Here is a 27,411-nt window from a genome sequence, read left to right as displayed (position 1 = left end):
ATACATATCAAGTACATTGTGTATTCACGTACAAGTACACAGCCATGGGTGATCATGGATGATTATATATAACAGTATAGGCACAGCCATATTGGGATAGATGTGACAGGATAACTGTTGCATTTAAATGCTATTCCTTCCAAGCCTGGCAAATAAGCCAGACAGTGTTGTTGTGTGATATTAGTCTGGCTTATTAGCTGAACATGATGCCTTTAGTTGACACTTGTTGCTGTGCAACCTGCACCGTGGGGATTTTAGGACGGATATTATTGTTGCACAATGGAGAGGTTTTATGTTATACCCACTGGAGCTAACCCTCTAGAAGTCTAATAGAGCAGTTTACAAACTTTCTGGGAGATAACATTTCCCTCAAGTGTATCTCTTTTCTTTTTTTTGTTGCTTTTCCCAAAATAGGTATTTTAACAATAACAGCACTGATCCGTGCAAATGGATTGTCAGCACAGTGTGCACAGGGTTAAAGGCTTTTGGCATCTAACCTGCTCGTGTGAACCGTCCCGACAATGAAACCTGCTGATGAAGTGCAGCTAGGTTGCCAGCTTATACAAAGAATTCATCCACATTAAACGCTTATTGAAGCTCTATTGCACTTAGTAATCCCAATGACAAATGCTGTACTGGACCAAATTAGCAGACCGCTGCACTAAATGCCACCATAATGAAATAAACTATTTAAAGAAGGATTTGTCTTCATTCAAGCACTTAATTGTTCTCACAGTGCTTCTTTATAGTATGTAAAAAATATAGTGTTTTCAATGAATGAAATGGCTCTTGGCATCAGTGTTCCTGCTTAAATCCTTCCCATTCACTCTCCTCAACAACAGATGCTAAATACAGTACAGTACAGTACCATCATGTGTCCTTTTAACCCATTCTGACCGGGCACCCATTTTGGTGTTGGCATCATGTTATGCTTTAGCTATTGAAAAATAGCAGATCTACAAGCTCATATCGCGCCACCGAGTGGCGCGATACGAGCTTGTAGGTCTGCTATTTTTGAAAAATTCGAAGAACGACTGACATTTTTAGAATCTGATCTCAGGTCAGAATGGGTTAATCAGACCAGTGTGTGTCCCGTGGAAACCTCGTATGAATCTGATCTCAGGTCAGAATGGGTTAATGTATGCAACACCTGGTAACTGCAGCACAGCAACCATGCTGAATCACAACCTTGACCATTGCCCACTCACTGCTTAGTCACAACATGGGCATGCCCATGGGGGCTGCCCGGAACGTTGAGCAGCACAAACAGGAACTATGAGCTTATTGGGCTTAGTTGCGGGGAGGGAGCCACATGGGCTATAATGAGGGAAGATGAAAAGAGAGACACAATTACTGTGTTTGTACTTTGTACTGTATCACTTTTGCAGCGTGGCTCTGTAGGAGTCTAGCCATCTATATAAGATGGTTTTGTGTGTGTCTTGTTTTCTCGCCAAATGTCTTGTGCACTGTCTGCAACTTACATTTTATAATTTAAGTCAGAGCTAGGGGCTCTGATTAGGCTGAAAACCCCATGCCAACAGCTGTAGTCGTATGTCAGAGATCCACATTGGAGCCTAAATGTGTCCGTGATTGTTTATTCAATCAATTATAAGGCAGCAAGCTGCTAGCCTGGCTAACGTCTGATTCGGTCTGGCTTATTAGCCAGGCTAGCAAGCTGCATCATTTGTAGTACTATGTGAAGCAGACATTCTGACCTGTGTCATTATTGATAGATCTGTCGACTGTGGAGATGCAGACAGTGGTTAATGAGCATGACTGACTGGGGGTTCTCTTTATCTCTGTATGAACTATACACACTACTCCCTCAAGCCTAGCCCATCCTTACACCACATTACTGGGTCAGAGCAGATGCATATTTTGTAATAGTCTACCTCATCTAATTTTCAGTCGGGCAAGTAGCCTACAAAACTGTCTGTGCTCTGACTCACCTCTTGGCTTATCCATTTTTTCTAATGGTCTCCAACTCCCACTGACAAAACACTTCACCTTCAACATGAAATTACTTTTAAAGCGACAATTTTCAACATTATCTCTATATACTGTATTTGTTGTACGACTAACGGCTCATTAGCTTCCATAGATGTAAGCATTTTTATGGCTCAGTTATAATTATGGGGTGTTGATATGCAATCTTTTGCATGCCCTACCCTTACAGCACTGAATACTATGGCAACAATAACAAAGCATTGAATGTACAGCAACTCAATTTGCCCAAAATTATAGAGGGTGACAAGCAGGTATGGAATTTAGGAATAGGTTTCACAGAAAAAACATCTGACTGTGTCATGTGCCGAAAATAGCTGGTATATAAGTTCACAACACCGTGCATGAATTAGACACCATGCCTATGATTTATGCTCTGTTATACGACGCCTCACTCGCTGAAAACAGGTGATCTACTAGCTCTCGCAACCAATCACATGCAGTGTATGACACCGTCGTATTCCTACGACAATTTATAGACGCCTTAACAGACGACGTCACTGATAAGCAACAGCTGCACCTCACTAGCCAACACACAAGAGGAGGTTGAATGGACTGAAACCAGCACTCCCCAAAACAACAGGTTTGGAGATCTGTTGGGAATTGATTACATGTAACAGTCACCCGTGTGCCCAGTCCCAAACAAATAATTCGTCTATACATCCACCACCTTCACTGATGTAACAATTTCTTTTCATTCAGCCCGGGTTCTTCAAAGGCAGGGCAGCTCTATACCAGCCCACTATTGGAATGCAGTAAAAGAGAATCGGTTTCCCGTACACCTAATTTGTCTCAAAGGACAAGTTGACCAGTTTTTAGCACCTTTCGATCCGTTTTTATTTGACCTTAGGAAAGCATTCGCTTTCTGTGAGGGGACTATTGTTGTATGGAGGAGAGTGGCGTTTTCAACGGTCTATCTCCCAATAAACACCCTCTCCTTTCTTTTACTGTCTTGTTAACGAGGGACACTAAGCATAAAACACTAAGCATGCACACACACACACACACACATACCATGAGCGCGCGCACACACACACACACACACACACACACACACAGGGCCACATACTACAGTATAAGCCAGTGTGTGTCTAGTAGTTTTGTGCGTTCTAGTGATGAAGACACCTGCAGCTGTGATCTGTGTCAGCCTCTGCGTGTACACTGCTCTCCTCCATGCTTCTCATACTGGTGAGTGATGACATACTTACTATAATCAATGTGTTCACTTCTGTTGTAATAAAAAATATCGTTAAACTGAAGAGATTAAAAGAGCTAATTAGAATCCAAATATAATCAGTATGTGTCTTGTCTGCTGTGGATCGAGTGCAGGCTGTGTTCTGCTTAATGGCTTTATTATGGCTCCATTTATGGAAGTTATAATTAGAATTAAGGAGCACAATTTATCCTTCCAACCAGGGCCAAAGTGCGGCATCCCTCAGGTGAGGAGCCATAATTATGGACCATGCTCTCAGGATCGTAGGAGGTACTGAGGCCAGGCGCGGGTCTCACCCATGGCTGGTCAGTAATCTGTTTCTGGTTTTTGGGAAGATTGTCTATATTTGTGAAATGTTTTTGTACGACAAAGTATATAGGGCTGAAGGGGTTTACTGTATACTGTAGGTCTGGAATGAAATGATCTTCTGATGCGTACACACAGGTATTATGGCAAAAGGCTTCAGTTGTAGGACTAATTCATCATTCTAATTGATATGGATTGTAGATCTGTTCTTTTCAGCCAGTGGCTTCATGCTTGACTGCATTGACGCTCAGGTGTTTGTGATGAATTTGCCTCGTCTGTGTCGTCTGTGCAGGTTTCTCTGAGGAACAGAGGCTCTCATTTCTGTGGCGGGGCCATTGTGTCTGACCGCTGGATCATGACTGCTGCCCACTGCTTCACATCTGTCTCAAAGTACGTTTATTACTTATTACCTCAGTGGTTCTCGAAGTGGGGTCAGACGACATCCTTAAGGGGATTCCAGGGGCTCCTGCAGCAAAAGTTGGTTCATTGGGGGCATTGCACTTTAAACCCCTTCTGGGTCATTTTAATTGGGCTACTTGGGCTTTTGTGTGCACGCCAGACAGTTTTTAGTTTGGCACAAAGTATTTTCAGACGGGTGTCCACGGCCTGATATGTACTGTATCAGTTTGGGGGTGCTTGACATGCAAATGTCAAGGACCACTGCACTGAGAAGTTAGAACCCATTGCAGTGGAATGATCCCAAAGGTCTTTGGAACATGTCTGATTGGATTTTCATTTTCTCCTGCCTGGTAGTCGATGAAGTGAAACTTCTCTTCCTCCAGGGAGTTCCTTAGCAGAGTGACTCTGGTAGTCGATGAAGTGAAACTTCTCTTCCTCCAGGGAGTTCCTTAGCAGAGTGACTCTGGTAGTCGATGAAGTGAAACTTCTCTTCCTCCAGGGACTTCCTTAGCAGAGTGACTGTGGCGGTGGCAGAGTTTGATCAAAGAGTACGCGATGAAGAGGAACAGATCCTCCTCGTCAAATCTGTCTTAATACACGAAAAGTACCAGCATGCTTTGCCCATGAGCTACGACATCGCCTTGTTGGAGTTAGACCAACGCATCCGTTTGGGCAAGTTTCCATTATTTACTCAGTATTTTTAGTTACACAGTGACAGTATGTGTCGACAGTCAACTTTCCTGGTTAAGTAAATGTTCAAATACATCTCCTGGTTTGGCCATAATGTTCCTACTATGGACGAATGACTTTCAATCTGTGTCATCATGTTGTTTGACTCTGAATTCCCCTCAGAATGTGTCATTCTCCATTGTAAATACATTCTAAATACACATTTTGTATATATATATATATTCAGTGGTATAAATGTAATGGTATTATTTGTTACAAGCCTCTGATGTGTAAGTCTGTTTTTTTTTAAAGGGGCCCGTGTCCAGCCCATCTGCCTGCCTCTGCCCAATGAGAGCACCCCTCATAAAACCAGCTGCATTGTGGGTGGATGGGGCAGGTTGAGGGAAAGTAAGGATTTCTAGCATTTCACCTAAACACGATATTCAGTTTATATTGGACATGCAAATATTGGTTGTTCAAATTAAATCATTCATTACAGTAAACAAATCTGTTCTATAGTATTTTATTCTATTCGTCCCCAGGGGGCTGTCTTCCCAAGGTACTGAGAGAGGTCCAGTTGGACTTGATGGCACCGGCCCGGTGTAAATTCATCCTCCAAACTGTAAGAACATCTTTTCGGAATCGGGACCCAGCAGGCCAGTCTCGTCCTGCCTTCACTGTGCTTTGTGCCGGGCCCGAGAAAGGAGGAAAGGATGCTTGCCAGGTAGATGATTAAATATTTAAACTCAACTGCCAAAGAAATATCTTAGTTTTTCCAACTGTGAAAGAGATATATTGTGAAAACGGTGGCGGTTCGCTTGAAATTTAAAGCAATTTGCTTCGCTTTAAAGTTGAGCCTTGATTCAAGCAGAATTCCAAATGAGTAGATCAATCTCATTACAGTCACTGCTAATATTATGGAAACAGGTGAAGCTGAATCCAAGTGGAATAACCCTCCCCCATTTGCAGACTTTTGCAAAAAAAAAAAGTTTGACATATAGATGAATGAACATTCTTTGCAGACTAATTAAAAAACAATTCAAGTCAATTCTTCAGTCCATCCTCTCCCTTGTCCAACTCTCTCACAAACAAGCCAAATATTTAGAACGCAAGTTAAAACACATGGTTTGTGCTCTCTCTCTCTCTCTCTCTCTCTCTCTCTCTCTCTCTCTCTCTCTCTCTCTCTCCCTCTCTCCCCAGGGGGACTCAGGGGGTCCTCTGGTATGTCCTGAGCGGGGCAGCGGTCGCTGGGTAGCTGTGGGTGTGACTTCCTGGGGGAAGGGCTGTGGTCGGAGCTGGGGAAACAACGCCAGCCGGCAGCCCTCTAAGAGAGGCTCCCCGGGACTTTTCTCGGACGTCCGGCTGCTGTTGCCCTGGATCAAAAGCAAACTGAGAGACGGTATAGAGTGCACAAAGTCTAACGACGTTACATACCCTGTTAGGGATATCTTTATGAGTATCGAGACCATAATCACATGGGCACTCGTCTCCTTGTGATTGGATTATTTAGCTGCTGGAAAGCATAAAGGAAAGGACTCTGCCAAGTGAGTTATGTTTACTGCCATACATCATATTTATTTATCTATTTCATACGTGTGTGTGTGTGTGTGTGTGTGTGTGTGTGTGTGTGTGTGTGTGTGTGTGTGTGTGTGTGTGTGTGTGTGTGTGTGTGTGTGTGTGTGTGTGTGTGTGTGTGTGTGTGTGTGTGTGTGTGTGTGTGTGTGTGTGTGTGTGTGTGTGTGTGTGTGTGTGTGTGTGTGTGTGTGTGTGTGTGTGTGTGTGTGTGCGTGCGTGCGTGCGTGTGTGTGTGTGTGTGTGCGTGTGCGTGCGTGCGTGCGCGTAGGTGCAGGACCCTGCAGCGTAAGCGATGGGCCCCTGACTGTCACTGAGGGGATCATCCGAAATCCCGCCCTCCCAGGTCATCGCTATGACAACAACGAGTGAGTGTTATTCCAAAGAAAAGGCACCAGGCAGTGACACACTGCAGCGTCAGAGAAGGATTTGTTGATTGTACTCTTGAGTGCTGTAATTGGTTCAGACAGCTAGGGAGGAGGAGGCTCTCTAGGTATTGGAATCGGAGATGTATAGCATACAGCCAGCCATACACCAAGCGGTCTCCAACAGGAATAACAGCATTTTACATGATCTCCTCAAGGAGGCGCTATAACTGAAGTTCAAAGCCATGCATACGTGTCGTGACCAGCCCTCAGGTGTGAATGATTATAACTCTGAAGCAGAACATTACTGAAGCAGCCCCCCCCCCATAACGTTGGAACAGAAACAAAGAGTTCTTATAACTGTCAAGGGTGCCTGACCCCGCCGCAGCGAGAAAAGTTCTTGTTTTTGTTGGTTACAGTTTGCTAATAAACACAGTTGTACGATTTCAGTTCACAGCGAGCAAATAAGTCACTCATGACTTGTTTCAGCATCTTGTTTCAAACATTTCAGCACCTTGACAATGACCTTTCTGCAGCTCATGTGACAGTACAGGGACAGTGAGGACTTGTTTCACCGGTCTTGTGATCTCTGGTAAAGTAGCTCTGACTGGAGGTCGCCCCCCCCCTTGACACCTTTTAATTAAGAACTCCTGGCAGGTTAAAACAAAAGCCACCAGATTAGCATTTGAATGCCTGCCCTGAACTGCGAACGCAAAAGTGGACAGGCAACGTCCACCGAGTCCACTGAGACTCATTATGGTCTGTAAAATCTTTAAGGAAAAATGCCCAACATATTTTAAAGGTTACTTCCCGTATATCAACGAGTCCCATAGCTTGAATACAAGGGCGAGTGTAGCTGAACTGTTCTGATGTCCTCATTGTGTATTTAGTCAAGTTCTTCCTAAGTTCTTCCTATAACCATATCTGTATTTATTTATTTATACCACAATGGATGGAATTAAGTCTTTGACTTTTTGTGCAATCCTGACAATTCTGTACTGCTCTTTTTTTTAAACTGTATCTTGAATATATCAAATAAATCAAATCAAATCAAAATCACCCAGCCCGGACAGTCAGGACACCAAAGTTGACCAAATGGGGAGGGGAGCTCAGGGGGGGCTAATTTGTGGTTACAAATTCTCTGCCCCCCCCCAGGGTCCACAGACTGTACATGACATCGCTGGTTGGAACACAGCCACTTTTTTTTCCACGTCCTGAAGGTTCCTGTCTGAGTGACACAATGTATTCTGACACTGATCTTTCCTTTTCTTTCGGGTCACATTATTGTTTTCTCTCTCTCTCTCTCTCTCTCTCTCTCTCTCTCTCTCTCTCTCTCTCTCTCTCTCTCTCTCCCTCCTTGCAGACTGTGCCAGTGGATTATCAGGGCTCCTCCAGATCACAGTATTCTGCTGGAGTTCACTCACTTTGAGTTGGAGAACGACTCTTCCTGTCTCCATGATCGACTCACAGTCTCAATAGGGTCCCGTAGGCCTGTTGGTGAGTCTGGATTATGACACACGCACGCAAGCACACACACACACACACGCGCGTGCGCACACACACACACGCGTGCGCACACACACACTGTACACACAAGACAATTACATAAGACCCATTTTGATTTTGTTTAGTTTTAGTCATAGTCTTTTTAATATAATTTCATTTAGTTTTAGGTTGGTTGGTTGGTTGCATGCTGAAGACATGAAGACCAACATGAAGACATGTTTTGTATTTTGTGCTCACAACGCGCTGCGACAAAACATGTCTTTGTGTCTCTTTCCTTCCTTCCTTCCATTCTTCCATCCAGTTCTATCTCTCCTTTGTTCTCTCTAGAAATCGTCACTGTAACAACTAGTCATGGTCACAGTAACGGTCTGCATTTAATAGCTGCTCTTGCAGGCATGAACATTGTGCTTGCATGCCAAACATCAAACTGTACTATCTAACACACCCTCTCTCTCTCTCTATCTCTCCCCATTCCTTTATTTTCTTGGAAAAAAAACACGATGGGAACTATGCACAAAAACACATTTCACCCACGTTTTTTACTTCTAAAACTAATTTCTCTCTCTCTCTCTCTCTCTCTCTCTCCCTCCCTCTCTCTCTCTCATATCAGCAACTTTCTGTGGCGGTGTGCTTCCCGGCCCAGTGCTTCTGAACAACATCCAGAGTGCAGCACTCTTCTTCTCCTCTGACATCACGGAGACGAGAAGTGGATTCGCCGTCAGGCATCGTGCCGTCCTACACGCCACCCAAGCACATTCTGATGCCGGTGAAACATGCACGCACACTCTGAGACATACAGTAGGCGCCGGAGGGGGGGGTCAGAAGGGTCTGAATGTCAAGCACCGTCTCTGGCACCGTTCCCGTTTTGTTGCACAGTCGTGGTGTATTTGCTGCCGCTGCTTACCTCTCGCTGCAATGACCATTCTGACCATATACTGTCCCTACATGCAGTAACTGTACTGTACAGTAACGTATACTGTAGCCTGCCCTACGTGCAGTAACTGCCGTTGCTCTCTAGTTCAGCTCAACTCTCCATCTCGAATATTGTCCCCGCACTTTTTACATCCCGACGTGGCGCCACTGCTCTGAGAGTGTTCAAATGGAACCACTCAGAGTTAAAGGGGTCCTTGCAAAGAAAACATCTGAGAACCACAAGTTACTAGTGGCCTGTGGCCGATGAGTCCACTAGTACTAGTGACTAGTACTAGTGGACTCATAGGCCATAGTGTCGTAGTAAATCAGTACACTCAAACATATTCTGAAGCAAATATATGTAGACTTGGCATACAGTAATTGGGTCTTATGATCAAAATAAGAACTTTATAGTGGTGTGTAAAACATATCATCTTACATATCATTTGCCACGGACAAGACCAAGTCTTTGCCACGGACGTATGTGTCCATGTACGGACACATACTGATGACCCCTGGTCGTATAGTGTCTTGTACCGTACTAAATGGTTGAGGGTTCAACTCCCACAGCAGGCTGTCCAGTGTCCACGCGGACCACGCCTCCACTCCAATCAAGATAATCTAAAATTGTTTGGGATTATGTCTTTTCAACACATCACATCGTCATATATGGATTGGTCTTTGTTGACGTTGTCGTCACAGCAACCAGGGAGAAGAGCTGGTAGATGTTATGTCCCATGATACATTAATGAGCTGCACAAGACGTCCAGAGACAGAGGGAGAGAGAGGTAGAGAGAGGTAGTGAGAGAGAGAAAGAGAGAGAGAGAGAGAGAGAGAGAGAGAGAGAGGGGGGGTAGTGCGAGAAGGGGAAATGGACACAGAGATGGACGGAGGGAGGGGAGAGGCGGTGGAGAAATCCCTTGCCACTGATGGAAATAATGTGTCTTTTGTTTTGGTAAATCAGTATCTGGGCGTGTGTCACAAAAGACTAGTCTCTGTAACTCTATAGTAACCCTGTGTGTGTGTGTGTGTGTGTGTGTGTGTGTGTGTGTGTGTGTGTGTGCGTGTGCGCATGCGTGCCTGCGTGCTCAGTGTGTGGGACAGTGGTTCTTGTCGAGGATCAGAATGCTATCCACAGCCCAAATTACCCACAATCCTACAGCAACAACTCTGTCTGCCGCTGGGTCATCTATGCACCACTGGGTCACATTGTTAAGGTGACAAATACGTTTTATGTACATCACAAAAGCTTTACATAATGTGCACATATGTGGCATATATGACACAATCTATAACAAAAGCTGTTAAAAAACCTTTAGAAAAAACGAATGGATCTTGAACTGAACATGTGACTTGACTGATGAATGTGCTTTTTTCCGTGTATCTGTCAAAGCTGGACTTTGAGGACTTTTACCTGGAAGAGTCCGAAGGATGTCTCTACGATGCTCTCACTGTCCTCGGGGATGTCGAGGGAACCGAGGAGATAGGTGGGATACCGTAGTTCGCTGTGGGTCACGGACCCATTTCTTATGGCACGGCACCCCCTTTGAGAAGCCCGGTGTTAAAGGGTTAGTTCAGATCTTTGGACTTAAAGCTGTAGGAAATACTTGCCATTAATCTAGTGGTTGCAATGGTATTCATTGATTGAACTCCCACCACGGGATTCAGGCAATCAATTAATACCTTTGCAACCACTATATTAATGGCAAGTATTTTCTACAGCTTTTAAGTCCAAAAATCTTAAAAACCTTAAGCTGTGTATGTATTGTGGCTCTGTCTGTGTAGCTGTGCTGTGCGGGAGAACGCTGCCTCCTCCAGTCCTGTCCTACGACACTGTGATGGTTGTCCGGTTCACCACAGACAGCACCATCACACACAGAGGTTTCCAGGCAACGACAACCTTCATCAGCCATGCAGGTTAGTGTCTGTGAGCGAAACAGAGAGAAAAGACATTCCCTGCATATTAGGGCTGCATCCATTGATCATTTTCTCAGCGATTATTGTCCTATTGATAATATATTTTTCATGAATTGAAAACAAAGTGAAGCATGTTGAGGGTACCCTCACACAAAAAACATGCAGTAATCCTAGTCTCTATACTGCCTCCCCCTGGCCAGCTGGGGCGCCTGATGGAGGGGAAAAATAACTGGTTGGAAGAACGTGTTCCTTCCACGTGCTACGTCCTACCGGGGAAACTCCCCCCTGTCGGGTGATAATACGCAGCCTTCTCACTCGGCATTGAAGGAAAAAAAGGAAATAAATGGCACCAGGTGAAATCGTGGGATAAAAATTTTAAGTAAATTGAGTGTAAAAAAAAAAATATGTAAAAGTGGCCAATATGTTTAGTTTTTTCCTTATTACTGTGGGAGAGTGCATGATTTTGATAATTGACCATATCAATTTGTCTGATTAACCACTAGCCCTAGCCCTCAAATTACCCTTTCTACTATCTCCTCTATAGACCTGCATGAGCAGGAGACGGTCCACTGGGAAAGGGAGACCGACAGCGAGCCGGACAAACAGACAGACGAGCAGACGGCTCTCACGGATGATTTGGCAGCTAACGTCCGACACGCAACGCCACACGGTCGGTGGATAATGTCCTGGTTCCCTTTTCCTTTCCACCCATAAAACAATCGCGCAGCAGCACCAGAATTACAGGTTGCCATGTAATCTTATCTTCTCATCAGTTAAGCGTTTATCTCGCTTTATCTGTCATTTCTAGTGATGCATCAGTGCTTCCAGTGATATTGTGTAACCGACAAAGAGAGGCCTTTAGAATGTGACTGCGATATTTGACGGTGAAACAATACACATTCCAATATGGTATACAGATACAGTAGGCCTACTATAGATAACAGGAACGAAAAAAGAATATTATATATACAAGTGCAGTGCTTGGAAAAATATAATTGGGTTTTGGGAACAATCCTTTGCATACACAGAGTGTAAGATGTTTCCAATATATCAGTGGCTGAGAATAGTGTCTTTCTGTGCGTTTACACATGCATGCATATCGTTGCTGTCGGGCAGAACATCTTATCCCCGTGGGTTTTTTTCCCACCCTACTTGATCATATACTACAGCATCACACACGCGTTTTGAGCTTGTAGATCTGCTACTTTTGCTATTTCTCTTATTTGAATCCTTGGACATAGGAGGTTTCCACCCTCCAGAGACGATACGTCATGAGCCTGAGTGGGTGTCGGCGGAGCCGTGTGGAATGCCTCATACTCCTGCTGTGTTTGTGTTTCCAGGTCCAAATGGTGGTGGTGGAGGTCCAGCAGCTGGAGAGGGGCCCCAGCAACGAGCGCTGCCCTGGGACATGCACCTTTTCCTGGGTAAAGAGTTCCTCTGCTATGGGGTCTTGATCCAGACGCCCTGGGTCCTCACTACTGCACGCTGCATCATTGGCCTGTGAGTTACTGTTTAGCGAATCGCTCGTTCGTGCGCGCGTGCGCTCACACACACACACACACACACACACACACACACACACACACACACACACACACACACACACACACACACACACACACACACTTTATTTTACATGCATCACTTGAACTTTTCAGCCAAGAGGTTTGGTGGTGTGTAGAGGGGAAAAAGAGAGCAGGCAAAGTACAGAACCAAAGGTTAAGTTTACTAAGTAAGGATTGAGGGTTTAGAATACCACATTATGTTATAACAGAGAAAAGATAATGAGTAGACAAAAAACACATGGTGATAGCGCTGTCAAGCACGTCTATGAAGCAATCTATGAAATCTACGAAAAAGTTGAATGTGCAACACAATTTGGTACAATATACTTCATGCAGCCGCGTTCCCTTCCCTGCTTCATCTCTCTATCTCAGCTAAGGGGTCCTTGGTTCCCTTCCCTGCTTCATCTCTCTCTCTCTCAGCTAAGGGGTCCTTGGTTCCCTTCCCTGCTTCATCTCTCTCTCTCAGCTAAGGGGTCCTTGGTTCCCTTCCCTGCTTCATCTCTCTCTCTCAGCTAAGGGGTCCTTGGTCTGAAAAACAATGAAGAGGCCTGTTTCAAAGGTTGCCTCCACAAGTACTGCAGTATTATTGTGTTTGTGTGTCCGTCTGTGTCAGAGAGGAGAACGCCTCCAGCAGACTGTGGGTGACGACAACAGGAGCTGACAGACAGGTAGTGTGTTGTGTTTCTCTCTCTGTGTGCCACAGAGACATAGCCTGGCGGCTCCAGCCCCCGATCGCTACCATTAGTGAAATGAAATGGAAATGTCAGGCTAACGGAGACATGGAATAACGTTCTGCACGATGACCCTTTGCATTTTATTCTCCCATTTAGACCTGGGCCCATTCTAAAAATAAAAAAAATCACACCCGTGTGAAGTGAAGATGATCGTACATCATCGTCAAGAATGGTGGTCCCTTAAGGCCTATTCATAGTCTGGATTTTCGGTGGTAAGGTGACCACCGCTCCGGTGGTGAGCTGACCACCGGAATTGAAATAACGTTGAGCGGTGGTGAGTAAAAACAGAGAGAAGGGCTGGAGCGGTGGCGGTGGTTTGCTCTTCACCGCGGCTCGTGACGTCATGTTGTAGTTCGGTGGTCACCCCACCGCCGTAAATCCAGACTATGTATGAGCCTTTATTGGCCAAGCGTTCCCAACGACATCTGATTCGTTAGCCGATTTGCTCGTCTACATGACGTAAAGTTTCCCTTCATTGTCAATGAATGTGTTCAATGTTTTGATGTTTAATTTACGACATATTTGGCGGAAATACTTTCTCCTTTCATTGTCAATGGTAAATAACTAAATATTGAGACGTGTGGGGACAATATTTAGCGGACATTTGACCTGAATTCCCCATTTGTTTTCTAGGATGTCAGTTCTATCTAGGCCTGTCACAATTATTACATAATCGCCTAATCGTAATTATTTGAGACAATCGCAATTATTTTGTCATAATCGTCATGAATCGTTTCCATGTTGAAAAAATGTCTTTCCTGAAGACAAAAAAAAGCTGAAATAGCAGATCTACAAGCTGCTATTTCTTTTAACCATTTTTCAAGAAAAATATGCTTATGTTCCGATGTTCAATGCAACTGCGTGTGTGTCTGCACGTGTGTGTCTGCACGTGTGTGTCTGCGTGTGTGTGCGTGTGTGTGTGTGTGTGTGTGTGTGTGTGTGTGTCTGCGTGTGTGTGTGTGTGTGTGTGCGTGTGCGTGCGTGCGTACTGTATGTGTGTTCTGTAGAGGCGTCAGGTCTCCAGGGTATTCCTCCACCCTCACTACGACGCTGCCTTATTGCAGCTCCGTTCTCCCCTGAGCCTAACGGAGCATGCCCAGACCATCTGCATGCAAAACAAAGAAGAAGAACAGGAGACCCTTTCCACCCAGCGGTGCACTGTCTCAGGATGGGAGGAGCCAACGGGTAATCTTTATCCACTACATTGTATACACTGCAGCATAGGCCTATATATATATCTGTATACTGTATGTATTCAAACGCTTAAAAAACAATCACACAAATCCTGGTCTCTAAACTGCCTCCCCCTGGCCAGCCGGGGCGCCTGATGGAGGGGAAAGGAACTGGTTGGAATAACGTGTTCCTTCCACGCGCTACGTCCAACCAGGGAAACTCCCCCCCCTGTCAGGTGTAAAGGAGCAACTTGGACACTCAAGCATGAAGGAAGCATGAGTTAAGTCCGTTGCTCTCCCCAGGTTGGTGGAGGGTGTGTAGAGCCCAGGATCACAGTAGATGATTGACACAGGGGTGAAGAATGGGTTACAAAATCGTGGGATAAAAAATATATTAAAAAAAAAAAAAATCACACTCGTGTGAAATGAGTGCCACTCTTGTCATCATGTATACATCATCATACATCACATTCCGTGCTCGCAGCCAATCAAATCATCACAAATGTCATTCCGGCCAATCACTTTTGTCGTCTTCACTTTTCTGCCCTCACTTTTATCTCTAGTACGTACTTTGCTCAGCCAATCAAATCATCGCTATGGGGTGACCAGCCAATCACAGGCCAATGTTTGTGTTCACACAGACCCGGAAAGCTGGGCATAGGAGGGGCTGGCGCCCCTCAACAATTCAGGGCAGCTATACTCTGGCCCTGCAGCTCAGTGGCCTTGTGGTTAGAGTGTCCGCCCTGAGACTGGGAGGTCGGGGTTCAATCCCTGGCCGGGTCATACCAAAGACCCCAAAAAATACATCAAGCTGCCTCACGCTACAGAAACAGGAGATAGCCTCCTGCCCTATGGGACCCCTGGCTCGACAATGCTACTTACTTACTTACTCTTACACTGTGTACAACAGGAACAGGTACAATGGGTATTGCATTACTGGTGCTGCTCATTCCCAAATCCCAATGGCATCAGCCTAGTAATGTAGACCGTCCTTAGCCTTGTTCCCATGCCTTACTCCTCTGCAAGAGAAAAGCCTGGTCACAACCTAAGAGAAAAGCCTGGTCACAGCCTAAGAGAAAAGCCTGGTCACAGCCTAAGGCTCCAAGAGAAAAGCCTGGTCACAGCCTAAGAGAAAAGCCTGGTCACAGCCTAAGGCTCCAAGAGAAAAGCCTGGTCACAACCTAAGAGAAAAGCCTGGTCACAGCCTAAGGCAGAGTGTGTCAGGCCAGAACATATGCCGGACATATTCCCCCTGGATAGGTTATGTTTTGAAACACTCATTTCATTCAACAATTCAACAATAATGACCAGGGCCAGATTATATTGCATCAGGCGAGTGTCTGTTGGCACCACCCAATTTGCTGAGTTGGGAGGCACCAAAAATCGAAGATGAACTTTTTAAGCACTTTATTTTAGCCTTTATTTTATTTACCATTATCCTACTATACTGTATATAATAATAATCTGTGTCTGTGCATGTGTGCGGCCAGTCCACACCAATGCGTGTCACGATCCGTGACGTTTTCTGTTGTGCTTTTGTTTTGTAGTATTTTTGGTCCCTTGGTTTCCTCTGTTGCTTTTGTTACCTGTGTTGTCTCACCACCTGTGATTATTAGTTTTCTCCACCTGTGTCTTGTTTGTCTCTCAGCCAATCCCTGTGTTGATTTTGTTAGTGGTTCACCTGTGTCTAGTCAGTCTTTGTATATATATATGCCCCAGTGTGTTTCAGTCCTTTGTCAGATCCTCATTGTAAGTCATGAGTGTACGTCCTAGTTTGGCTTCTCGTGTTCCTAGTACCTTTGTTCCTAGTCTTGTTTATTACTTCCTGGTGTTTGGTCCTGGTCCGTTGTGAGTTTTATCCATAAACTCTGTTTCATTTGACATCCTCCTCTGCCTCCGCCTGTCTGTCTGCACTTGGGTCCGACACCTTCTCTGCCCTGCACTGTGACAATGCGTGGATAATGGTTGCATGTAGTAGTTGCACGTTGCAGGAAGTTACACTGGTGTGGACTGGCCTAAGATAAGATACAAACTTTACAGCCGTTAAGATCATGTTTCAGGGAGAGAAGAAAATTACAGTAGATACAGCATATTGAAAACAAGTATGAGATGTTTCTATATGAGAGAGAGAGAGAGAGAGAGAGAGATGTATATTTCCACATGTGGTGAGTCACTGCTACTAGCAGAAATCCATTAACATACAGTAATCATAACCACCCACATGCTTTTGCACAGTCAGTCACTCTTGATTATGTTAACATTTATGTTTTTATAGGTGACCTGAAGAATGTTGCCGTGGTTTATGCCCGCCAGGTGTCTGTGATGAGCCATGCTGAGTGCGAGCGGCACTACACCTCTGCCCTGCCTCATCATGACATGCTGTGTGTCAGAGCAACGCTGGCACACAACCAGTCCCAACACCACTGCATGGTGAGCAACAGCACAGAGCCAGTGTGGAGTCAAGTCCAACTTTTTTTCACAGACAAAAAAAAACTCGTAGATCTGCTATTTTCTCGAGCTTGTAGATCTGCTATTTTCAGCGTGCAACTCCAAGTGTAAAATCTGTCATTATGACGCAGTCAAGGCCCGCCAAAATGCTTTTTTTAGTCGACTAAATTTTAGTCGACTAAATTTTGTATTTAGTTGACAAAAACTAGACTAACACTAAAACATTTCAGGTGACTAAAATATGAGGAAAACAATTAATTACATTTTATTCAAAAGACTATGACTATAAAACTAAATCAAATCAAATCAAATGAATTGGTTCAGATCCCTAAAAGTTGGTTCGGAACTGGAACCCAAAATCTACTTCTAATTGCCTTAAAGTAGGAACCAAAGTGGTCGTCTCACTATTCGGGAGATGCAGATGTGATGTAGACCAGTGAGCCAATCAGATGTGATGTAGACCACTGAGCCAATCAAGGTCAACACAAAAGGAATATAAGGCTATAGTCAGGATATGCAGATCATAGCCTACTTTAGTTTATTATAGCCCCCTGTGTCATCCTCATTATTTGTTTCCCCATCCCTGTTATATACATAAACATAGATGTACTGTATATGAAAAACACTGTTTCAGATCTCATGTACTTTCTTTCACCCCATAGAAATCAAAGGAATGTAACATACATGATTGGTATATTTTACTAAGTTCCTTGCAGGGCAGAGCAGTTTCGTTGGTAAATACCTCCCTCTAGTGGCAATACCTTGTAGAGTAGATCAACAACAACTTACTGTATATAGATTGATTGATTGAAATATTTATTAACAGTTTGCAGAATTACAGTACATTTCAAGCACAACTCAATACAAAGACTGTTAACTGTGAGTGGACGACCCAATAAAGCATTACACTTGTTTACAAGAGGGTCCACTCAATTCATCAAAACATTTAGAGACGTACAAATAGACACTTCTATTCACATAACTCGAGAACCGTTCGCCCCACAGACTTCAAATTCGACACAAGGGTTCCACACCCCCACAGGGAGTGCAGTGCCCAGTGTCGAGTCGGTCGGACCCACGGTTGTCCAGAACCGCCACGAAAGGACATCACTTCTGACATCACTGCATAGACTCCACGTACACGGGCTCCAGAGCCATGACGCACCGACTTCTGACATCTGCATAAATTCGACATGCGTTCCATCTCACCACAGGGGGGGGGGGGGGGGCAGTGCCCAATGTCGAGTCGGTCGGACCCACAGTTGTCCAGAACCGACCCGAAAAGGCCTCTGCCCGGGGTCTGGACAGGGCCCCTGCCCAGACTCCATATTTGGGCATGCCTGACTGGCCTGTTCTGACATCACAATTAGGTTCTGACATCTGCTTAGACTCCATATTTGAGCATGCCTGACAAAGAACTCCATATATTGGCATAAAAGCGACACGTATAACTGGGTTGGGCATGCATTCCCAACTTGCAACGTTCCAAGTAGACCAGTGCCCAACGGGCACCGCTCTAGTACACCAAAAGCTGGACATGGATAGGAGGGGCTAGCGCCCCTCAAAGATATGCATGCTTCATTTAGATAACAAGGTTAGGAAGACGGATGGAGAAAAGTATACACTATATAAGTCTAGTTGTACGAATAAAATTCTGTTCTTTGCCACTCCTGTAGGGCAGCTTGGGCACAAGCTTGGTGTGCCAAAGAGCCGACTCCAACTATGTGCTCGTGGGTCTGAGGAGGAGTGAAGGCGAGACAGGGAGCAGCGAGAGGAGTGAAGGCTGTGGAAGTTTCCATTCCCAAACACCAGCAGTGTTCACCTCAGTAGCAGCACTGAGGGACTGGATACAGAAACACATTTCTGGTAGGTAGCTCTTTATCTTCCAGTGTGTCTTAACGTCACAGTAGTCCGGCAGCCGGGGGCGTGTGGAGTGGAGTGGGACATTTGGTAGGCATGTAGTTTTTTTTTATTGGCCTGGATCCAGTTGCTGACCGGCTGTCGTTATTGAGCAATTATTTTATAGGGGTTTATATGTGAACATACCATTAACAACCTACGGCAAAAATGACATTTCATTATGCTTTAAGTAAGTATGTGTGTCAAACTTACTAGGGGGTTTTCATGATTCTAATTCCAAGCATTAGTTTTGTACCAAAAACACTCCTTAAAACTGCCATATAGCCACTTGCCAAACTTCAGAAACTATGAAACGTTATCACCATAAATTATCCAGATCCACATAAGTGTAAAACGTTTTTTATAAATTAAAGCTAGATTAAATTAAAATACACCAACACGTTTCAGCTTGTGCGTTGTTCAGGGTAAAGTGAGGTATTGTGATGTGCAGTCCTCACGGGTGTGTCACAGTAAGTACGGTGCGTTCTTTTTTTCCCTGGCCCCCTAGGGTCATTATACAAGAAATATATGACAAGAAATATAAAATAAATCTGTGTGTGTGTGTGTGTGTGTGTGTGTGTGTGTGTGTGTGTGTGTGTGTGTGTGTGTGTGTGTGTGTGTGTGTGTGTGTGTGTGTGTGTGTGTGTGTGTGTGTGTGTGTGTGTGTGTGTGTGTGTGTGTGTGTGTGTGTGTGTGTGTGTCTCACGTGGACTGCGGTCACGTGTGTTTATTATTTGTTATGATTAGTTTTGAGTAATGTGATGTAGTATAAATATATATATATTTATTGGTTAATATTATGTACCGGTATATATTTATGAGGTAACTGGTGGCATGCTGAGGTGAGACACCTCCATCTAGTGTCCACCACATATATTCCATTCCATGAGCACTGGTGTTTTGAGAGATACCAGTAAATTCATTCTTAATTTTCCAAGCTGGTGTACTGTGTGTTCTTCTAGCTGACCTGGATCCGTCAGAACCAGTTGACCAACTGCCCGGCGACAGCAGATCCACATCTCACCGGATTGTCACAGATCACCAAGAGAGTTGGAACCCTAGAGAACATGTGGACCTGAGCTCAGAGGATGAAGATTACGACACAGACTCCTCTGGAGGCGGAGGCTGTGTAAACTGCTGGAATGACTGATCTTTGGACTACTGAGAGAAAAGCTGTAAGATATGGAATCTGTATAGTGATACTAGATGTATGTTCAATGGGAAATACAATAAAGGTCTATAGCTCAGCAGGAATGGAAGGTTGAATTGTCCTCTGAATTGGGCAATGCTGTGATCCTAATTATCTGTATTGTCAAAAGTCCGATTTACGATTATATCCCTGATGTAACTCGAACGGCGCTGAGTCAGATGAAGCGGAATTCGCAACTTTTGCACTGCGACTCGCTTGCCTGAGCTTGTTCGGCTGTGCCTCATGTCCAAAAACAAACGCTCCCTTACGTCTCGCCTCCTATGAAGACAATTAGCTCACAGTAGAAGATATATATATATATAACATTCAACATTTAAAACTTCTTTAGTACTTGCTTAGAGATTTTTTGACATGTCTGCCAACTGGCTTCTGAAAAAAGCCTAATGTATCACTCCCCTCCATGCTGTTACTATTGGGGAAACAAGTGGCGCAAGGTGAACATTGCAATGGTTGGTAGTTATATTTGAATATGGCTGTGGCCATGTGGGTCGGGGGTTCGAATCCCGGCTCCTCCTGTCCACATGTCGAAGTGTCCTTGGGCAAGAACACTGAACCCCACCTTGCCTACAGTGGTTGCCACCATTGGTGTGTGAATGTGGGAAGTGAGGACGCTGGCGTCGACTGTTCGTCGCTTCACCTCCCAATGTATGAATGAATGGACCGTTGTAAAACGCTTTGAGTAAGCATGTAGTGCATAGAAAAGTGCTATAAAAATGCAATCAATTATTACAAAAGGTCTCTCAGCTCAATGGGATGAACCAAACTCTACTCAAGCTCTCGCCAACATACTTTGGTTGTTGAGTCAAACCATATTAACCCATTCTGAACGGGAACCCATTTTGGTGTTGGCATCATGTTATGCTTTAGCTATTGAAAAATAGCAGATCTACAAGCTCATAGCGCGCCACCGAGTGGCGCGCTAAGAGCTTGTAGGTCTGCTATTTTTGAAAAATCGAACGGCTGACATTTTTTAGAATCTGATCTCAGGTCAGAATGGGTTAATCAGACCAGTGTGTGTCCAGTGGAAACCTCGTATGAATCTGATCTCAGGTCAGAATGGGTTAAAAGTGTCTGGACAGTGAAAACCCAGTAATATAATGGAAGTTGGGCAACGAAAGGCCGGCGTCAGCTCTGGCTCGCTGCAATAAGTCTGAGACATGAGTGTCCACACACATTTTGAAATGGGCCTATCAGAGTGAAGAAATGCTGTGATTGTGGTGTGGGGAGCATGGAACTATAATCAAATGAATATCTTCTTTATTATTGATATTCAAGGTCGGTAAGATACGGTACGAACTAAGAAACTTAACTAACGTACTGAGGAGCATTCTCAATAATGGACATCAACGTGGACTTGCTGAACGGTCGGACCCTAACCCGGACCACCGCCGTGATGGCCTGCCGATCTTAAACAGCCAGGTGAGTAAATTAAAAAAGTATAAAGATTTGGGAAAAAATGAGTGAAAGTTAACTACTGCCAGTGTGCAACATTTATTTTGAGTTGTTTGTGTGTGCAAGATTACCTCCAGACACACAGACCCTCATTGCCACTCTGAGGAAAACAAATAACTAAATTTTTGTTATTTCTTATCTGTTGTCCTGCAAACGTTACCGATAATATGAAACCTAAGGCTAGTAGATAGGGGGATAAAACCCGTTAATAACACAGCTTCCCTTGCAGTCGGTATTTGGAGGCCAGTCAAGTGGAACCTCTTAAACTCTCCCCAAAACAAATAAAAAACAAAGTCTGGCAATGGATTGGGGTACCCAGAACCGCATACAACATAATCCTGACCACAAAACTGACCCAGGTTTAAAATCAGACCTGAGATTGGCACTTCAAAATAAAGCAGAAGTACAGACTAACACAATAAGCCATAGAAACACAGATTCTGTTCATATAGAGAGGTGTGACATCATCAGTGGGTAGAGTGGATCATGTAATTCATACAATCATATAATTGTGAGCTTCAGTTTCCCATGTCCCTCTACCATATTGCCCAATCTGGTGGAAAGCGACAGCAAAGAACTGCAAAAAGTGGCGGAGATAGGGGAGAAAATCATCTGGGGACTATACCTACTCTATGGGGACCCCTATTTCCGTCCCATGGAGCAAGGGTTGACAACCCCTGGAGTAGGGACGGGCCCTAGTACGTACATGATGGACAGACAATATGACTCTTGAGAGCTTTGATCCCGAGGATGTTGACGCAGCTGAGCCACCAGTGACGTCGTTACAGTTGGAGAAGCACCACAAGGGACTGACTGGCTCAGCCAGTTACACTTGCTTCCGCAGGTGTGTCAGCGAGGATCTGTGTTTGAATCCAACCGTCATGTTTCACATGTCTTCCCTTCTCTGTATTAATATCCTCGGTTTCCTGTCTCTCCAAACTATATCTAATAAAAAAGGTAAACATTATAGACCCACAAAATAAAAGTAAAGGTTGCTCCTCCAGGTTAAGGCTTTGCTGTTGAATCCCTGTCATCTTTTTCTACTCTCTGGTTTCCTCAGAAAGAGTTAGCAGTTAGCTGCGAGGTCCTCAGTCTGGACTGGAGGACCACCGTCTTGGAAATTTCATGAAACGCAATCCCAGCTCTTGAAGTTCCTGCCAGGGTTAGGTCGAGTACTTTTTCAGTTTCTTTTTTACAGCCCAACTTTGTTTATGCACATTCACTAGAGACTGCACAGATACATTGAGTAAACCCATAGTAAAAAAAACTGACAAAAATAATAATGCTGATTGATCCCTTATAGACCGATTCACAGAGGGGTGCCCTGGGCGCGGCCATTACTGAAGTGTAAACCATGGAGCAGGTGTAGCTAATCAGTGCTGTTGCGCTTAATGATACACCTCAGTAATGGCCGCGCCCAGGAAACCCTCTGTGAATCGGTCTACTCTATACAGTAGGATATGCATCAAACTCACACTAGTGTGAAGTGAGGGGCCCCTGGTAATGTTTGTTTAACTGCTGTAAACAAACATTATAGGTCCATAGACTCGGCTGCCACATGATATCATGTTTAGTGCCCTAAACAAACATTAAAGTCCATAGACTTTTAGGCTGCTATATGACGTAATTTCAAAAGCCAGACATTGGAGACTCTAGCGCCTCTCAAAAATAGACAAAACAAGAGAACAGAACTATACACCACATGAACCAATTACAGTAAAGTTCAATGTAGTTGTTTTTTTAGCTTTGTCGTTGCTTCGTCCAGCCTCATGGGCGTGGTGCAGCGTCACCGGTAGTTGCTCGCCCTAAAACCTTACATTTTTATGGTCTAATACTTTCACTTCAAAGGCAAAATACCTCTTGAGGATATTGATGATCATGACCTTCTTTCCGGTCATGATGTCAGTACCACGTAGCTGTCTGTTGGGGGGTCTGCACGACATTGGTCCCCTCTATACCTCCAGCCCACCATGTGACTGGATGCCATCCTCTGTGATTCTCTGGATGTGACCATTGCCAACCTTTTTATCGGAGGTAGAGGTATAACATTTTCTCTTGTGTGTAGTATCATCCTAAAAAAATACCTGATTAGTAGCATGGTACGAACGTCTTTTTTTTTGTGTCCAACCCAACTATTGCTAACGTTTGTTTATGGATGAGGTTTCTGCCCATTGTCGTTGCCTTCTCCATTTATACCCTTTCTACACACAGGACATGTGTCATGCATTTCCAGCCAGGGCACTATACAGTCCGAGTGGAAGTAGTGATTACAAGGCATGTGTCTGACTGCCTCGCCAACTTTGAAGTCCTCTTTGCAGACTGAACACTCCATATTGGAGTCTACTTGTTCCTGAGATATGTTGACTGTTGGGAGAGTGGAAATCCTTTCCTTCTCTGCTGGAGGAGGCCCGGTGTTCTCGAACCGATCTAACAACATTGTTAGGATAGAGTCCAGACCTCCCTGTCCGAACACATAGTCCCCTACGTTGGAGTGCAACAGCGGCGTCCACATGAAGTTTGAAGAACCAGTGACTCCTGGGTTGGCCCAGTCATGCTGAGGTGCAGCACCAGCAATATAACCAACCACGGCAGAAATTAACTGTTGCATGGTCATCTCCAGATTCTCCACGGATCCTGGTTGGTTCCCAGCGGACGGTTCTCTTCCCCCTGGCAGTCTGGTGCTGCCGAGAGGGTTAGGGCTATTGGGGCCGATGATTCCAGAGGCGAACAGTAGAGGTAAGATATTATTTTGTATGCTCCCCTCCAAGGTCGCTTGCGGACCATTTTCTGCAGAGGCTTCTCCGGCGCGACCGCCTGGTGGTCTGCTGCTGCTGCTGAGGGACAGAGGACCAACGACTGGGTTTGGAAGGATCCCAACGGGACGGATCTGTTGTTCTGCAGAGGGATCTCCGCCGCCTGGCCGTCTGCCGCCGAGGGGCATAATGTGAAAACCAGCAGTGACTGGGTGACCGAGACCAGCGAAGATCTGCTGAAACATCCCGATCACATCTGCGGCCTGTGGAATCGGGTGTACAGGTACGGTGTCATCTACCCTGTTGGGGACATCTTCCAGGAGATTGGAGTTTTCTGGTACTTCCTCTATGAAGCCGGAATCACACGTAGGACATATATATTCCGGGAGCTTGGGGTTCACTTCTCCGTTACAGCAGTGACAGAAGTAGTGATGCATGGGAACAGCTCTAGCCTCAGCAACGCCACAGGCAAATGACACCAAAGATCTAATCAGTGAAAGATCTTTCAGTGAGATGGTGGTACGAACAAACTGTTGCTTTCTCAACAAAAGCAAAAAGGATCCTCTGAAAATCAATTCCCCCAACAAATATGCACAAAGGAAGAACAAAAAATGGACATGATTCTGGTACTTATATAGGCGTATGCGCTGGGCGTGACGTCACAGTGTGTGAGGGAGATAAAAGTGAGGTCGTGTCACGGATATATGAATGAAACGCATAGAGCGTGATGATATTTATTATTGATGTATCAATAGGGGCTTGTGGCCCAGAAGAACCTTTTGTACAACACTGATGGAACAGCCCCATAGATGGCCAACCACACCCCTTTAGTGGGCTTTCTGTGTTAGAAGCAAGAGGACCATTCCATGGAGGACACTCAGACCAAACCAGCTACACCTGAAGCAAGTCCTCCACCAAGTCCAGTGTCCCCCAGTCCTGCTCCCAGTCCGGCAGGGGAAGCAGCCACGACTGCTGCTAGTGCTAACCATGCAGATCACCTGAATGTGAACCAGATCCAGGTGGTGGTCCGTCGCTGCTCTACTCCAGATGTCACCGAGGAGACTACCTACTTCCTTACTCGCAATGCTGCTGTGGCGGATGCAGGCGCCAACACAGAACCGCCAGTGGTCTGCTGTCCGCTGCTCCGCAAGTTTTGCCCATGTCCGCCAAGAGGCCTCTTTGCCTCCCTTGTTACCAACGTTCTTTTGGCCGCTGTGCTGTTTGGAGTGGTGTGGTCCATCACAGGGAAGGAGTGTCTCCCAGGAGGCAACTTGTTTGGCATCACAACGGTTTTCATCTGTGCAGTCGCCGGAGGCAAACTGATGGGCCTCATACGTATGCCTAAACTTCCACCCCTTCCCCCTCTTCTCGGAATGCTGCTGACGGGTTTCCTGCTGAGGAACGTCCCCGTGGTAACGGAGGCCGTGTATATCGACTTCCGATGGTCCGCCTCCCTGAGGAACATCGCCCTGGCCGTCATTCTGACGAGAGCCGGCCTGGGGTTGGATCCCTCGGCTCTGAAGAAACTAAAGGGTGTTTGCGTACGTGTGGCGATGGGTCCCTGCTTGATGGAGGCCACCAGCGTAGCCGTGGTGTCCCGTTTCCTCATGGGCCTGCCCTGGGTGTGGGGCTTCATTCTGGGGTTTGTGCTCGGTGCCGTGTCTCCGGCCGTGGTGGTTCCCTCCATGCTGACGCTTCAGAAGGATGGCTATGGTTTGGAGCAAGGCATTCCCACCCTCCTTATGGCGGCGGGCAGCTTCGATGACATCCTGGCCATCACTGGTTTCACCACGTGCATGGGCATGGCCTTTGCCACAGGCAGCACGTGGTACAACCTGCTGCGAGGCATCCTGGAGGTAGCTGGGGGCCTGGTTGCTGGGATTCTCCTTGGCTTTCTCATCCAGTATTTCCCTAGTCGTGACCAACAACACTTGGTGATGAAGCGTTCCTTCTTGGTGCTGGGCCTGTCTGTATTTGCAGTGTTTGGAAGTAACCAAGCAGGGTTTCCCGGTTCTGGAGGCCTCTGCACCTTAGTGTTGGCTTTCCTGGCTGGCCTGGGCTGGGGGAAAGACAAGGAACCCGTGGAGGAGGTTGTGGGGATGGCCTGGGATGTGTTCCAGCCACTACTATTTGGCCTGATAGGAGCAGAGATCACAATCTCACAGCTGGAGGGAAACACAGTTGGTCTGGGCATAGCTACTCTGCTTATTGCCCTGACGGTTCGAGTTCTCTTCACATTTGTCTGTGTGCTGTTTGCGGGATTCAACTTCAAGGAGAAGGTGTTCATTTCCCTGGCATGGCTGCCCAAGGCCACTGTACAGGCGGCTATTGGCTCAACAGCATTGGACATGGCCAGGACTAATAATGATGAGATATCGCAGAAGTATGGCATGGATGTGCTGACTGTGGCGGTCCTAGCCATCCTGCTCACAGCCCCCGTAGGAGCCCTCCTCATAGGCCTTTCTGGACCTTACCTGCTGCAGAAACCAAAGAGCCCATTCTGGGGCGAGCCAGTCAAAGTCAAACACAATGTATCAACCTTTTTCTCAGGGACTGCAGCAGAAGCTGAAGGTGACGGTGAGACTCCCGTATCCTCTGAAAGTACCCTCTGACGGGAAAGGAACTGGTCGGAATAACGTGTTCCTTCCACGTGCTACGTCCGTACGGGGAAACTCTCCCCCGTCAGGTGAAAAGAAGCAGCTTGGACTCCTCATGCATAGGAGGAAGCATGAGGTCAGTACGCTGCCCACCCAGGTTGGCCGAGGAAGTGTAACACCCAGGATTACATATTAGATAATTGACACGGTGAAAACATGGGTTGCAAAATCGTGGGGTAAAAATAAAAATAAATCACACCCGTGTGTAGTGAGGGGCGATGTGATGTATGTAGGGTTTGAGGTTTGATGTCAGAATCTGACACCAAACCCTTAGATCTCCATATATGGAGCTGTACTGACATTCCATATGTTGATCTGACCTCATCAAACCCTGTACACTCAAGACACGTTCCATATATGGCCATCTGACAGTCAGATATAGGGTTGCCAATATTGATGACATCAGCGATCTCCATATATGGGGAATGCATCTTGCGTTTTTATATGTAGATCACACATACAAAGGCAAAAAAGCCACACAAAAAAGAGCCTAGGTATTTTATAGATAGATGTGGTACTTCTTTGCAGGATTACGTAATGCATTGTTGCGAACGCAATGAGCACTTACTATGAGACCTAGCAGATCATGTCTGTCTGTGTGTCTGTCCCGCTGTTACGTCACCATGACTCAGCCATAACCATATAAGGAGTCCCCAAA

General features: G+C 45.5%; 3 protein-coding genes across 3 annotated transcripts; 2 read left to right on the top strand and 1 right to left on the bottom strand.

Moving 5' to 3' along the window:
• Positions 1 to 3,119: 3,119 nt before the first annotated feature.
• LOC308314628 (ovochymase-2) lies at positions 3,120 to 19,831 on the top strand (the record flags this gene model as incomplete). The annotated part of the gene is given in 19 exon segments (XM_080762260.1): positions 3,120 to 3,192; positions 3,421 to 3,455; positions 3,457 to 3,522; positions 3,816 to 3,913; positions 4,422 to 4,594; positions 4,904 to 4,999; positions 5,134 to 5,315; positions 5,792 to 5,990; positions 8,678 to 8,800; positions 10,039 to 10,163; positions 10,340 to 10,433; positions 10,732 to 10,863; positions 11,408 to 11,533; positions 12,204 to 12,363; positions 13,042 to 13,096; positions 14,170 to 14,347; positions 16,610 to 16,764; positions 18,459 to 18,648; positions 19,644 to 19,831. Coding segments are annotated over 19 exon segments (2,448 nt in total).
• A 3,661-nt stretch (positions 19,832 to 23,492) lies between these two features.
• On the bottom strand, positions 23,493 to 24,533 carry LOC308314627 (E3 ubiquitin-protein ligase RNF115-like; the record flags this gene model as incomplete). The annotated part of the gene is made up of 1 exon (XM_080762259.1): positions 23,493 to 24,533. One exon carries the CDS (start codon positions 24,531 to 24,533, stop codon positions 23,493 to 23,495), a length of 1,041 nt encoding a protein of 346 aa, XP_080618385.1.
• Positions 24,534 to 24,962: 429 nt separating this feature from the next.
• On the top strand, positions 24,963 to 26,708 carry LOC308313958 (sodium/hydrogen exchanger 9B2-like; the record flags this gene model as incomplete). The annotated part of the gene is made up of 1 exon (XM_080761300.1): positions 24,963 to 26,708. One exon carries the CDS (start codon positions 24,963 to 24,965, stop codon positions 26,706 to 26,708), a length of 1,746 nt encoding a protein of 581 aa, XP_080617426.1.
• Positions 26,709 to 27,411: the final 703 nt, after the last annotated feature.

The sequence above is a fragment of the Protomyctophum bolini genome (genome assembly GCF_963924005.1).
Source record: "Protomyctophum bolini genome assembly, chromosome: 4".
Classification (NCBI taxonomy): domain Eukaryota; kingdom Metazoa; phylum Chordata; class Actinopteri; order Myctophiformes; family Myctophidae; genus Protomyctophum; species Protomyctophum bolini.
The sequence above is the reverse complement of the archived record's forward strand: the minus strand, read 5'-3'. Positions and strand labels throughout refer to the sequence as shown.